This window comes from Lutra lutra, chromosome 1 (assembly GCF_902655055.1).
Source record: "Lutra lutra chromosome 1, mLutLut1.2, whole genome shotgun sequence".
NCBI classification, from domain to species: Eukaryota; Metazoa; Chordata; class Mammalia; order Carnivora; family Mustelidae; genus Lutra; species Lutra lutra.
Genome location: NC_062278.1, coordinates 155,173,249 through 155,187,677, shown reverse-complemented (window position 1 = coordinate 155,187,677; position 14,429 = coordinate 155,173,249). Strand labels below are relative to the sequence as shown.

The 14,429-nt window shown below is 51.1% G+C and overlaps 1 protein-coding gene across 12 annotated transcripts in view; it reads left to right on the top strand.

The window, feature by feature from the left end:
* XYLB (xylulokinase) overlaps window positions 1-14,429 on the top strand; it is a 65,219-nt gene that overhangs the window by 9,270 nt on the left and 41,520 nt on the right. For 11 of the 12 annotated variants that reach the window (XR_007129316.1, XM_047740368.1, XM_047740409.1 and 8 more), the window contains 7 exons: window positions 2,443-2,512; window positions 4,371-4,451; window positions 6,623-6,709; window positions 7,310-7,438; window positions 8,193-8,258; window positions 8,945-9,017; window positions 11,205-11,323. Coding sequence is in view for 11 of the 12 variants with exons in the window: in XM_047740368.1 (XP_047596324.1) it covers window positions 2,443-2,512; window positions 4,371-4,451; window positions 6,623-6,709; window positions 7,310-7,438; window positions 8,193-8,258; window positions 8,945-9,017; window positions 11,205-11,323 (625 nt within the window). In the remaining variant the exon portion in view is untranslated. Of the gene's footprint in view, window positions 1-276; window positions 343-2,442; window positions 2,513-4,370; window positions 4,452-6,622; window positions 6,710-7,309; window positions 7,439-8,192; window positions 8,259-8,944; window positions 9,018-11,204; window positions 11,324-14,429 lie in introns of those variants that run through there. The other variant, XM_047740418.1, reaches the window with a different exon arrangement.

Below are 14,429 nucleotides of genomic sequence, written 5' to 3'. Positions count from 1 at the left end.
TTCAAAAATGTCAGTATTATTTAGTATAATTTGTGTATAAAAAAAGGACATCATTAAAATGTGCACTCTAGTGCATTTTGATCGAGGCAGACCTATAGCTGGAAAAGTGCCACCAAAATTACGATATACAGACTATCTACATCGTTCCGAAAAGATTCTTTGTGCCCCTTTGCATTCCATCCTTTCCTCCCTGTTGGACTTGGAAAACGACTGACCTCCTTTTTCACAGCAGGTGGATTTGTGCTTTCTGGCATGTGATACACATGGCATCATATAATACAGACTCTTGTGGCCCTGGCCTCCTTCACTCAGCATGGTCATTGGAGATTCATCTCTGTCAGTGTGTGTATCAGTAGTTCACTTTTTTTAAAAAATATTTTTATTTATTTATTTGTCAGAGAGAGAGCAGAAGCACGGAGAGCTACAGGCAGAACTGGCAGAGCAGGCAGAGGGAGAAGCAGGCTCCCCACCGAGCAAGGAGCCCAATGTGGGTCTCGATCTCAGGACCCCAGGATCGTGACCTGAGTGGAAGGCAGATGCTTAACCCACTGAGCCACGCAGGTGCCCCAGTAGTTCACTTTATTATTATTACTATTATCATCATCATGTAGTACTCCACCACACACACACACACACACACACACATACATACCACAATTTATCCATTCACCTGCTTGGGGACACCTGAGTTGACTCCAGATTTTTTTTTTTTTTTAAAGATTTTGTTTGACAGAGAGAGACTCAGTGAGAGAGGGAACACAAGCAGGGGGAGTGGGAGAGGGAAAAGCAGACTTCCCGCTGAGCAGGGAGCCTGATGCAGAGCTCAATCCCAGGACTCTGGGATCACAACCTGAGCCAAAGGCAGAGACTTAACGACTGAGCCCCCCAGGTGCCCCTGACTCCAGTTTTCTGTTGCCACAGATAAGGCTGCTGTGGAGACTTGTGTACAAACCTGCCTTGGAACTTTTACTTTCATTTCTCTTGGCTGGATAATTAGGAATAGAATCTCTGGGTCCCATGGTTATCTCATAGCATCTAGCTATGGATTCTGAGCTGTTTTTTTTGTTAAAGATTTTATTTATTTATTTGATTGAGAGAGATTGAGAGAATGAGTGGGAGGAGAGGCAAGAGGGGAAGCCGACTCCCAGTAAAGCAGGGACTCTTGGGACTCGATCCCAGATAACCCCGGGATCATGACCTGAGCTGAAGGCAGATGCTTAACCGACTGAGTCACTCAGGCTCCCTGTTGTTGTTGTTGTTATTGTTTTAAACTCATCCTTGGGGACGCCTGGGTGGCTCAGTTGGTTAAGCGGCTGTCTTCAGCTCAGGTCATGATCCCAGTGTCCTGGGATCGAGTCCCACATCGGGCTCCTTGCTCGGCAGGGAACCTGCTTCTCCCTCTGCCTCTGCCTGCCTCTCTGTCTGCCTGTGCTCGCTCGCTCTCTCTCCCTCTGTCCCTGACAAATAAATAAATAAAATCTTAAAAAAAAAAAATCTTTAAACTCATCCTTGGGGCGCCTGGGTGGCTCAGTGGATTGGGCCACTGCCTTCGGCTCAGGTCATGATCTCAGGGTCCTGGAATCGAGCCCCGCATCTGGCTCTCTGCTCAGTGAGGAGCCTGCTTCCCCCCATCACCCCCACCGCCTGACTCTCTGCCTACTTGTGCTCTCTCTCTCTATCAAATAAGTAAATAAAATCTTTAAAAAAAAACCCCAAAACTACAACAACAACAACAAAAATAAAATAAAAAAATAAACTCATCCTTGAGGGGTGCCTGGGTGGCACAGTCAGTTAAGCGTCTGCCTTCGGCTCAGGTCGTGATCTCAGGGTCCTGGGATCGAGCCCTGCATCAGGCTCCTTGCTCAGTGGGCTTCTGCTTCTCCCTATCCCTCTGTGCTCTCTCTCTCTCAAGTAAATAAACAAAATTTTTAAAAATAAAGATAAACGCATCATTGAAAGAGTTGGATTTTGTCAAATCATTTATTTGCACGAGGGCCTTATGGGGGGACGAGGGTAGGGAGAGGGGTCCAGGCAACTTTCCAGGCTTGCAATCCAAGGACTCCCTGGTCTGATGGCCAAGAATGCTTCCTGCAGACGCAGCACCTCTGTGTGGCACATCCTTTCTATCTCTCCAAACTCAGTGGGCTTGGGAGGGTTTTAATCCAACCCTACACCCCCCAGTTCTCTCATGGCCACAGCACCAAGTGGCGCCATGCCTGCCTTCCAGGGCGAGACCCTCATATTTAGAAGGCTTAGTTTTGCTGGTGTCTTCTGAGAATCACCACCCCTGAGCGATTCCCTAGGTCTCCTCTTTCCCTCCTGCCAGCGTTGTTCAGCCTCGTTCAGTTTAGAATGTTCCCATCGACGTTGGGGAAGGGGCGTTTCTGTCCCCACCGGGTCCCTGCCCAAGGCCCTGCCCAGCACTCTGTCTTGTTCTTGTAGGACTCAGGGTGGAGTTCACATTCACGAGGACGGGCTGACAGTGACCTCTCCAGTCCTGATGTGGGTCCAGGTAAGCACAGGGATCCCAGACCCTTTGTTGAGACCAGGTCCTCATTGGGAGAGGGAGTCGGCCCGGCTCCTCGGGCTAGACTCACCTGCAGCAGGTGTCAGTACTTCGGAGCCGAGAGGGCACAGAAAGGTCTAGCAGATCTGGTGCTAGAGCACTGGCAGGCCCTGCCAGGAAATAGCCATCTTGAGAATACCGCCTTTCCCACATCTTTGCCAGACACTGCGGGAGGCCCTCTGGCCAACCCTCAAACCCTGAGATGCAGGCACAGCACTGGCGTTTTAGTGTTCAGGCTCAGATGGACCCCAGGCCAGGCCTGCCTGCTCAGGACCAACAGGAAAGGAAGTTGCCTATTGCCGAACAGGGGTGACCCATGGAGCCGTGGGACCAGGGGTATGGCCAGTACAGAGCAGCATGATAGGGCTGGGTCTGCCTCGGGGGTCCCGAGACCCTGAAACTGGAAGCCAGCCAAAGGCAATGCTCAGTGTGTCTGCCAAAGCTGGTCCAGTCCTCCGGTACCTGGTTAAGCACTTCCCTCTCCTGAATTCTTTCTGTTAAGATAACGTGTAATTTAAAAAAAAAAATTTTTTTTTTAAATCAACTTAACCCTGACTCATACTGGAGGATTAGGGTAAAAGACAGCTTTCTACTTGCCAGGCCAGCTAGAATGGACTTCCTAAGGCTAAGCCAGACCAAGGGGTGCTGGGGTGACAGGCAAGAGTCCGTGTCTAGAGGTCCCAGTGATAATGTCAGGGACTTTGATAGATCAGGGCCTTAACTTGAGGTGATGAGCAATGGGTAGAGAGCCAGACTTGGGGGTGGGACCCCATGTTTTCTCATTATGAGCAGCCCCCCAGGACTGGACCTGTTCTAGCTTTGCCAGTCCCCCGTCCAGCTATGCCCCATCCCCTGTTCAAGGTTAGGCCAGGAGGGCCCAGTTGGCACAACCTGGGCTGCGAGAGGAGCCCTCCCAGCAGAGGGTAGGGATGGTGGAGTCAGATCAAAACTCCAGTGGCTGTTCTACCCTCGAGGGAAACACAGCCTGGAGTGACTCTCTGATCCCTGCCCTGAAGTCTTAGGGAGCATTAGGCTGTGCTGGGCAGCATCATCTATCCCACAGTTGGGGTCTTGCAAGAAAGAAGATTGCACCCAGATGGTGGGGGGTGGAATGGGGATTGGGACAGATGGCCATCTCTGCCTACCCTTTCCAGCCTGGTGCTCCTGGACACAGAGTCTAAGCCTGGTCCCCTCTCCCTCCGATGGGGGCTGTCTACTTTGCTCTTCACCTCTCTGTTGCAGTGAAATCACACCAGTAGTTCAGAGGTTGAAAATGCAAATAAAAGAAACCACAATTTTTTTTTAAAGATTTTATTTATTTATTTGTCAGAGAGAGTGAGCACAGGCAGACAGAGTGTCAGGCAGAGGCAGAGGGAGAAGCAGGCTCCCTGCTGAGCAAGGAGCCTGATGTGGGACTTGATCCCAGGACACTGGGATCATGACCTAAACCGAAGGCAGCCGCTTAACCAACTGAGCCACCCAGGCGTCCCAAGAAACCACAATTTGATCCACTTTGTTTTTGCTCTTCTTGAGTGCTTAGGAGTCCCGACAGATTGGAGGAGCAGAATTTGAGGGATCCATGGTTTCTGACTCCATCTATTTAAGCTATTTTTATTGTGGTTCATCTTTTTTTTTTGATTGGTGCTGACTTCAATGAATTGTTCCAGGCCTTATCCATCCTAAGCGATCAGCTCTCTTGCATCTCTGGGATAACGGCAAGCACTAGGGTTTTAGGGCTGAGGCCCATGGGTTTGCGTGACTCAGTGGTTCTGGACGGTCACGGTGGGCTCTGTTTGTCTTTCAGGCTCTGGATATCATCTTGGAGAGGATGAAGGCTTCAGGCTTCGACTTCTCTCAAGTCCTCGCCCTGTCTGGGGCGGGCCAGGTTTGTCTGTAGCAGCCCCTCTGCGGCGTGTGGGCGGCCGTTGGAAAGGGGTGCGGGGCTCCCCTGGAGGGAATGCTGCCCCCGAGAGTCGCTGCACACTTTCTATTGTTGGTAGAGCCCTGCCGCTCTGCTACCTCGGAGCATTATCCAGAACGGGACCCCGGGTGAGGAAGAACCAGATAGAGGTCGTCGATTGGGGTAGAGGAAGCATTTGGCGTGCATTGATGATGCCTGCCTGGGAGCACTGGCATTGTTTTCCGTTTCCTGGAAGTAGAGGCAAAGTCAAACATTCGACTTCTAATGAGAGCAGTTTTAGTAGTAGCAATATTTGTAAAAATAATAACAAAGCACACCGACTGAGCACTTAGTGCAGGCCAGGTGCCACGCTGAGCGTTTTACATAGACTTTTTGTCTTTTTAAGAAAGAGAGAGAAAGCATGAATGGGGGAGCAGTAGAGAGAGAGGGACAGAGAATTTCAAGCAGACTCGGTGTTCAGTGTGGAGCCCGATATGGGGCTCACAACCCTGAGGTCATGACCTGAGCCAAAACCAAGAGTCCGCTGCTTAACTGAGGAGCCACCCAGGCGCCTCTTACTTAGACAATTTAACCTATTCGTTACAGTATTTTAGGAGGCGGTGTCAGGGTGTGGTTAGCACGGGAGCACTGGGTCTGCTGCCAGGCTCTGTCCCCAGGCTCACCATTTAAAAGCAGTGACCAGGGCATGTCATCGAACTTTCTGGGGCCTCCTGTCCTCCTCCGCCTGAGGTTCAATGTGAATGTGAAATACTTAGTGCATAAAAACTTCATGTAAGTTTTAGCTACTACCTTTAGTATCATTGCCATTTACCTGAGGACACTGAGGCGCAGAGGGGCAATGCCACTTAGCCAAGGTCACACAGCTGCCTGGTGGAGGAGTCAGGACCCAAGATGAGTCTTACCCTCTGAATCCCTTTGCTTCATGGTGGATTAGCCTGCTTTCACATCCTTGTGAAAGAGTGCTTACAGATTTTTCTCAGCCACCTCTTCTCCTCTATCCTCCAGCCTAATAGGAATTTAACGCTCCTGTCCTGTTCGACAGATTCCCCAGGAGATCTTGCCCACCTCTCTCATCTGAACCACAGGCTGGGATACCCTGTCCCTCCTGGGCATCCCCTGATCCCATGCCAGGTGTCCCTAAGAACACCTCCAGCTTACCCCAGGGCCACAACCCACCTGTCATCCTTGACTGTCCAAGGGGTCTCCGTGCCCTGTTGATTTGTTACATGACTCTTGAATCTCCCACCTCCTCTCCAATCCTGCCTCTCTTACCCCAACCCGAATATCTACAATTTTTCTCTGGGCCTCTGCTTGGGCCTTCCTGCCTCCCAGGTACCTTCTCTGTGACTCCTAAACCCTTTCATACACTCAGCCCTGGCCATGGCACTCCCTTGCTAACCCAGAGTTCCCACATCTCCGAGATAAGCCCCCACCTCCAGGCCCTGGAGCTCAGGCTGCCACCTCCCCCCTCAAGCCCCCACCACCTCCCTCCTGCCCAAGACTCAGCCCACTGTGTCAGGTGCCACTGCTCCCTGCACCTGCCAGCCTCTCTCAGCCATGCCTGCTCTCTGCACAGAGCACCCATGCGCTCAGCTCCAGCTCCTTTCCTACTAAACAGGGCCCCTTCTGCCAGCTCACATTCAATGGCCCTCCTCTGTGTCCCCACTGCCCTGCCACTGCACATCCACAGGGTTTTATAATTGTGTGTTTGTGTCTTCCTCCCTGACTCACCGACCACATCGTAGAGAATAAGGACAGTACTATTCTACTCATCCATCCCGTTGCCCGGCATGACCTAGGTTCTCCGTAAATGTTCGTTGAGTGAACAAACGGGTAACTGAATAAAGGAATGAATTTCAGGTACTATTGTGCGCAATATGTTTTTACAATACAATTTTACAAGGATACCAAAATCCAAACCACTAATTATTTCTTGGACCCTTCCTATAAGTCTTGAGGTGGACAGGGCAGAGTTTTCATTTTCTAGAGCTGATAACCAAGACTCAGAAAGGGTGAGTTCTGTAAGAAGTGGCAGGGCCAGGCTTGGAGCCAGTTCCTTGGGGTGTGGTCTGGACTCTGGGAGGTGATCCCAGTGTGTGGACATGTGAGCATGTGCTTGGGTTTTCCCTTGACAGCAACATGGAAGTGTATACTGGAAGGCTGGGGCCAGCCGCGTGCTGACAAGCCTGTCACCAGACCTCCTGTTACATAAGCAGCTTCAGGTAACCGTGGGAAGAAGGGCCCAAGCCCCTTCGGGCCCTGAAGTCTGGGGCTTTTGTGCATCGTCAAGGGTATGCGAACTTGGCTCAGGCAGTAGTGCGGTAATCAGGGTTTGCCCTGCCTCCTGCTGGGTACAGCTGGTGTCTGGATGGAGGATCAGGTGCTGACAACCCTCGTCTCGGGTCCCTTCCTGCTAGGCATGGCTCCAGCTAGTTTCCCCCTCAGAGAGCTCACCTTGGCGCGTGATGCCTCTGGGTGGTGCTGGGAAGGCAGGCTCTGTCTTCTCCATGGTTCCCCGCCGCAAATGCCCCTGGGAAATGGCACTTTGCGGCAGCTCTAGCCCTCCCCTGCTTATCTCCAGTATCTCCAGTGGTGCTCAGGTGTCCTCCTCAGAACCTTCTACCTTGAGCTTTCCGGGGAGAGATACCACTGGGCCAGGCCGAGGTTTGGGCGGGAAGGGCTTAACCACGGGTCTCCCAAGGTCACATCCAATGGGGAGGTGACCATACCTGCTGTGATAGGCGGAGGAACCGCCAGTGCCGGGGCGGTTTCCAGAGTCAGCAGGCAGAGTTCAAGCCTGTGCCTTTGTTCCTCCTTTCCAGGCCTGTTTCTCCATCAGGGACAGCCCAGTATGGATGGACTCCAGCACCACAGTCCAGTGCCGCCGGCTGGAGGCCGCCGTGGGCGGGGCACAGGCTCTCAGCTGCCTCACCGGCTCCCGAGCCTATGAGGTAAGCAGTGCCCGCCCTGGGGCTGGGGGCCAGGGTTGGTCCTGGGAGGAGGGTCCTGTTGCTGGTTCTGGCCCCTTGTCCCTGGGTGTCTGGGACACAGCTGGTGACCTGCCCCAGTGGGGATCCCATGAGGCCCTGTGGGGATCGCCCCTGCAAAGCCAGGATTGGGCACTCTCGCCCCTGGTTCTGCCCAAGGCTGTCCTGCCTCCCTCTGCTGCCCACAAGCAAGGGCGGGTCTCTTGTTGCCCAGCAGGGGATCGAGGTGGGCTCATGGCCGTGCTGTCTGCAGGCACTTCCACTTCAACCTCTAACCTGGGGATAAAAATAGCACTCATGCTTGTGACAGTTTTGAAGCCCAAGGGAGTCAATGTATGCAAGGTGTTTAGTATAGCTCCTGGACAAGTAAAAGAGGAATGAATAAATAAAAGGAATGCCTCTTTCCTGATGGCTTCAGCCCCTGTTCCTGGAGCTGGCTCTGACTGGCCCTGTTTGGCTCATGACTGGGGGTAGGGAACATAGCCTCATCTCCTGCACAGGTGCCCTTGGTCAGCACAGTCCCTGTGGTGAGGGGTGGAGTGGGGTGGAGCAAGGCTTTTTCAGTAAGGATGTGCAGCAAACATTTCTAGGTTTGAGGCCTTTGTAAGGCATTCACGATACTAACTCATATCCAGAGCATGCTACGGCGACCTCACTTTGTGGAGATGATCACTGCACATAGGATTTGGGTTTTGAAGAATTTGCACTCTTTTTCCAGCGTTTTACAGGAAACCAGATTGCAAAGATTTACCAGCAGAATCCTGAGGCCTATGCACACACAGAGGTTGGTTAAATGTTCCTATTTGATTTAAGTCATAGTTGAATTTCTTTTATAATACTACCTTTAGCATAAATAGATCTCATGTTCATTGGCCAAAAACATTGATTAGCAGACATTAGACCTTCAGGCCAGGAGGTGTTGGCATTCTCTGCTGTGATTCCCGCCTGGAAGCACGGACCCTCCGGGACATTTGAAGTCCGTTATCCATTCCTCCAGCTCATGCCTGGGGTTTGTGGCTTCTGAGGGGCCAACTTCCACTCACACTTATTCTGAACCCCCAAGAGTGACTTTGTTGGTTCTGAATCCTGTGGCCACACATCCCACTTCCCTTGTGACGGAAGTGAGAGAAAGGAAATCAGGCTCCTTGGACACCTGGCAGAAGGGCCACTTCCCTGAGCACGGCTTTTCCACAGGCCTTGTTGCTCTTCCTCTTTGCTGGACTTGATGGTTCTCTGGCCGGTCAGAAACTGCAGAGTGAGGCGCTCCCCCAAGGACTTGGTTCTTGGTGTTCCGGATACATATGCCAACGGTCCTGTCTCCAGGATACTCTCTCACCGCCATTACTGGGCCATCTCACTCCACGTTTCCGCTTCCCTCTCCGATTTAAAACTCTTCTCAGGTGGTGGGTATCAGAGTATTCAGTTGCTTATGGTATGAGGCCTATCTCAATGCCTCTCTCTCTTTCACAGAGAATTTCTTTGGTTAGTAGTTTTGCTGCTTCCCTGTTCCTTGGGTCTTACGCCCCTATCGACTACAGTGACGGTAAGCCTTCAGAGTCCTGGGGGGTGTGCCTGTTCGGTATGTGGGTGGACGTGTGCACCTGTGGGCGGTGTGGGCAGGACAGACTTTTAGCCCTGTCATCTTGCTGTGAAGGGACTGTGTTAGTTATCTTTTGCTATGTAATGAGTGACCCCAATGCTTAGCAGAGTAGGAACTTTTTAATTTAATTTTATTTATTTATTTGACAGAGAGATCACAATTAGGCAGAGAGGCAGGCAGAGAGAGAGGGGAAGCAGGTCCCCACTGAGCAGAGAGCCCGATGCGGGGTTCGATCCCAGGACCCTGGGATCATGACCCGAGCTGAAGGCAGAGGCTTTAACCCACTGAGCCACCCAGGCGCCCCAAGTAGGAACTTTCTTTTTTAATATTTTATTTATTTGAGAGAGAGAGAGAGGGGGAGAGCACAGGCAGAGGGAGAAGCAGGCTCCCCATGGAGCAGGGAACCTGTTGCCAGATTTGATCCCAGGACCCTAAGATCATGACCTGAGCTGAAGGCAGACACTTCACCGACCAAGCCACCCAGGCCCCTGACTGCAAGTGTTTATTATCTCACAGGATTTCTGCAGGTCCGTAGTCTGGGAGCCGGTGAACTGGGTGGGCCTGGCTCAGGAGCTCTCATGAGCTGGTAGTCAAGCTGGCAGCCAGGACCAGCGATCGAAAGGCTTGACTAGGGCTGGAGGATCCATTTCCAGAGCCCCAAACTTCTTAACCAGAAGCCTCACTTCCTCACCACATGGGCCTCCCATAGGACACCAGTGACAGTGGATGGATCCCCACCCCCACCCCCACCACCCCTGCCTGAGCAAGGGATGAGACAAAAGGGTGGCCAAGCAGAAGCCACAGAATCTCTACACCTTAACCTTGGAAGTGATGTGCCATCCCTTCTGGCTCACCCTGCTGGTCGCACAGACCTACCCCAGGTGTGGGAAGGCAGGGACCTCACTAGGTGGAACACCAGGGCTCGGGGTGGGCTTAGGTCGCTTGGAGCCTGGCTCCCACAAGGTGTTGTTTCTTGAAGTTGTGTTCACATCTGGGGAACTCAAGGGAGTGGTGAGTTTCTGGAGTCAGTGCCTTGCCAAAAATTAACGTAAGCGATGCCAGTGAGGAAGGAGAGCCGGGAGAGGCTGCCGAAGGTACTTTTGAGTGAGACCACGCTAAAGGCCAAATAGCAAAAGGAAGCAGAGTGCAGAGAGAGAGCCCAGACTGATGCTCTTGACTTCAGAGGAGTCTCAGAAGGCTCAGAGCCCTCTGGAATCCAGCTGGAGTTGTCCGAGTGCTGTCATTGGCCACATACTATTCTAGCGTTCAGGGAGAGAAAGTAAGGTGTCAAAGAGGTGGTCCCCAAGCTTCACTCACAATCTGGGGAAGAAAAGGTTCCCACAGGTAGCTGCACACAAGTCAGGCCCGCAGAACCCTGAACCTGGAATAGCCCACGTCCACCCGTCTTCGCCATGCCCACCCTGGGGCGGTTACGTGCTGCTGGGAAAAGTCACAGCCCTGCTCCCGTCGGTGTTCCAAAGTTCAGGTTCTACAGCCTCGCTGGGCCCTCGGCTCCACTCTCCTCACTCCCCCGAGAAGTCACTCCCTGATTTACCCGACGTCTCACTTCCTTGCTTGGGTCCCTGCCGATGGCTGTCTGCCTCCACCTGGGCCCAGTGGAGGAGGAAGAGAAGAGCCCTTCTCTGCTCTGGCTTCTCTTCCCTTTGCCGTCCTCAGGAAAGCGTTGGGAGATGTAGATTGTTTTCAGACAGACTTTGGGAGCTGATCCCCATGATGTCCTTGAAAAGTTAGAGGTGGCTAGGGAAGCCTGAGGGCTGACCCACATCGGCATGGGGCCACCTCTGCACAGACCCCTCGAGCACCAGGGGACACAGAGAATAGTTCCTCATCAGTGTAGTGCCGGGTCTTAGGAACACAGATTCCTAGGCTGACATGAGGAATACTTGGAGGAGGTGGTGGGGCCGTGTGTTTCCAAGGCCCCTGCTGACCTCTGGTTCTCCGGCTCTCTAGTTGCCTAATGACCCAGGCACACTGCATGCATTCCGTTGGGAAAGAGCTCCAGGTACGATTTTGTGGCAAGAACTCGATCGGCTTTCCGCCAGATGGGCGCGTGTTCACCACAGGTCCTTTGCAAAGATGTTTCTGTTTCTCGTTTCCTTCATTCCTCAGGTTCTGGAATGAATTTGTTGCAGATCCAGGACAAAGTCTGGTCACAGGTCTGCCTTCGCGCCTGTGCACCTCATTTAGAGGAGAAGCTTGGCTCACCTGTACCGTCGTGCTCTGTGGTGGTAGGTCCCTGTGCAGGTGACATGGCTCATTTCCTAGTGGGCAGCTACTGGGGCAAGCAATGCAGAATACACACACACGCACACGCACACAAAGTCACCCTCATTCATTTCTTTACACACAGGCATACACATGTGGGATTTTCAGGCTAGGGTAAGGGAAGTATTTGATGTACAGCAAAGCCAAATATCTGGATCAATGCCTTGCGTTTAGCAGGGACTCAAGTGCTCATACAGATGACTGCCTTGTGGCAGCAAAGTGTGGGGTAGGGCACCTGGGAAAATTCCACTAGAAATTTATTAGAACAGGAAGAAAAGTAGAAGGTATAAGTGGTGGGTGATTGCACACTTTATGAAAAAGTACACAGAATGCTGACATTCTAGGGCTAGGTACCACCTCTGGGCAGTCTGGAGAAAATAGAAATATGAACAAGCTGAGGGAGAACGTAGGCTGTACGCCAGACTGCCCAGGCTGGATTCCTGCCTTGGCTGCTCACCAGTTCTGTGACTTTCATCTGTACCTCAGTTTCCCCATCATTTCCATTATTCCTGAAACAGTGGGAATAATGATACTCTCTGTGTCATGCGGACTTGTGCAGAATAAACGAATTAATGCATTTAAAGCGCTTAAGATGGGGTGCCTGCCTAGCTCAGTTAGAGCATACATCTCTCGATCTCAGGGTTGTGAGTTTGAGCCCCACTCTGGGTGTAGAGATCACTCACAAATAAAGTCTTTAAAAAATTAAAAAAGAGGGGTGCCTTGGTGGCTCAGTGGATTAAGCCTCTGCTATGGTCCTGGGATTGAGTTCCGCATCGGGCTCTCTGCTCAGCAGGGAGTCTGCTTCCCCCTCCTTTTTCCTGCCTCTCTGCCTACTTGTGATCTCTCTCTCTGTCAAATAAATAAATAAAATCTTTTTAAAAATTTAAAAAAGAATAAAAACAGATAAAGTGTTTAAGATATTGTCTGATCCCAAGGGTAATATTAAAAACATTTACGGCAGCCACATGGAAAAGAATGAAATTGGACCCCTGTCTTACACCATACACAAAAATTAACTGAAAATGGATTAAAGACTTGAATGTAAGACCTGAAACCATAAAAACTCCTAGACTAAAACAGGTGTTAGTGACAATTTTTTGGATTTGACACCAAAAGCAAAGGCGAGAAAAGCAAAAATTAAGTGGGACCTCATCAAACTTAAAAGCTTCTGCCCAGCAAGGGAAACCACCAATAAAACAAAAAGGCAACCTATGGAGTGGGAGAAAATATTTAAAAATCATATATGTGACAAGGAGTTAGTATCCAAAGTATATAAAGAACTCTGCTCCACAGCAAAAAGGCAAGATAGTGTGGTTTAGAACATTTAACCATTAGCACGGAATCCCCATTCAGCACAGACACTGTTGTCCCCTAGTTAACTACGTTCGTGGCTGTTCTGTGGGGAGAATGGAGTAGAGGGAGACTGGGCCCTGCCTTCAGAGGCCCTTTGGTGGGAGCACACACCACACATTGAGAAGAGCGAGAATTCTCGGTGTTTCTGAGTATCAGTGGGAAGGAAGCAGAAGGTCCCTGAAGCCCGCTGGTGCTGCCTGTTCCAAGTCCCAGCCACTCTTCTGAGATTGACTCCGATGTACGGAGCTGAGGGAGGAGAGTCCCCTGCCTTGGAAGGGCACAGTTCAGGACCCAGGCCTGCTGAAGCCCAGTGGAGAGAATAAGGAAGGGCCAGCAGGAACTGGCCAAGCCTCTGGGATTGGTATTCCATGCATGGCGTTTGGTTTTGTGTGAGACGGAGAGCAGTGTTCGGTCCGTGGCAGCGGGCTTTGTTTGCTTTATGCCAGGAACACATGCCTCCAGGAGGGGGCCTGTGCACAGACCGGCAGCTTGAGGAATGGAAAAGGACTGACTCTGAAAGGGCCTTTTCATTTGTACATACGTACCCATGTGATGGGGGAAACAAGCCGAATCCATGTTTCCCAGCATCCCTTCCTTTGCAGGCAGTGCCCATACAGCTTTCTCATTTCCGGCAGGAACGGGTTTGGGATATATGGTATCCGATGCTTCTCCAGCCCCAGCTTGCGGCCTCCTCACCCAGTTATTTTGCCAGCAGCCGTGGCTTTGTGCAGATGTCACCCGCAGCACCCTGCCCCAGCTGCATTCATTTCTCTCACCTTCTGCCCGGGGCTTCTGTGACTCCAAGTTTGTGCCCTGAAAACCTGGAGGTCCAGGGAGTTAACACCCCAGGGGGACAGCACCAGCATCCTTCACGCACAGTTCCTTGGACATTTTCCACAGTGAGGACCAGCTCAACAGTGTACCTTTGGGTGGGCTCTCCCGCCTCCCCAATTCCCCCTCTCGTTTCTTGGGATTGCTTCCCCCAAATAAACCACCTGCACACAAACCCTGTGTCGGGCTCTGTTTCCTCAGGCAACCTGGGCCAACACAGTTCTCTCCTGGGAGATGGCTTATTCTCATGTAAATCTGATTTTTTTCCTGGAAGGAGCAAGATTTTCTATTCTTTTTTTTTTAATTTTTTAATTAATTATTTTTATTAATGTATAATGTATTATTTTGTCTGTGAATCATCAGGCTTATACATTTCACAGCACTCACCATATCACATACCTCCCCCACAATGGAGCAAAATTTTCTTTCCAGACACCAGGATGGCCCATCATTCGTTTTAAAATTTTGGAGCTTCGGTAAAGTCAGGGAAAGGGGAAAAATGTTTTTCTTTTATAGCTATGCTCTCTAAAGACTATAGTCTGTCTAGAGGGGTCACTGCTGTCCCACAGCTACCCTGGGAGGAGACCTAGAGGCCATGTTTCCCCAGGAGTGTTCCCTCCCCACACTGCTGTTTTGGGTTTATTTTCCTTAGAAACTTGACCTGTGCACTTGTGTGTTTGGTTAATCAGATTGCTGGGCTGATAGAGCAAGGGTGTGGGGCCTTCTCTTCTTCCATGAATTTTCTTCCTGTGTGTCCTCTTGTTATTTATTTTAAAATTTTAAAAATTAATTTTATTTATTTATTTGAGAGATCATGAGCGGGGGAAGGGGTAGAGGGAGAAGCAGACTTCCTACTGGGAGGGGGGGTGGGGAGAGTGGGTAACC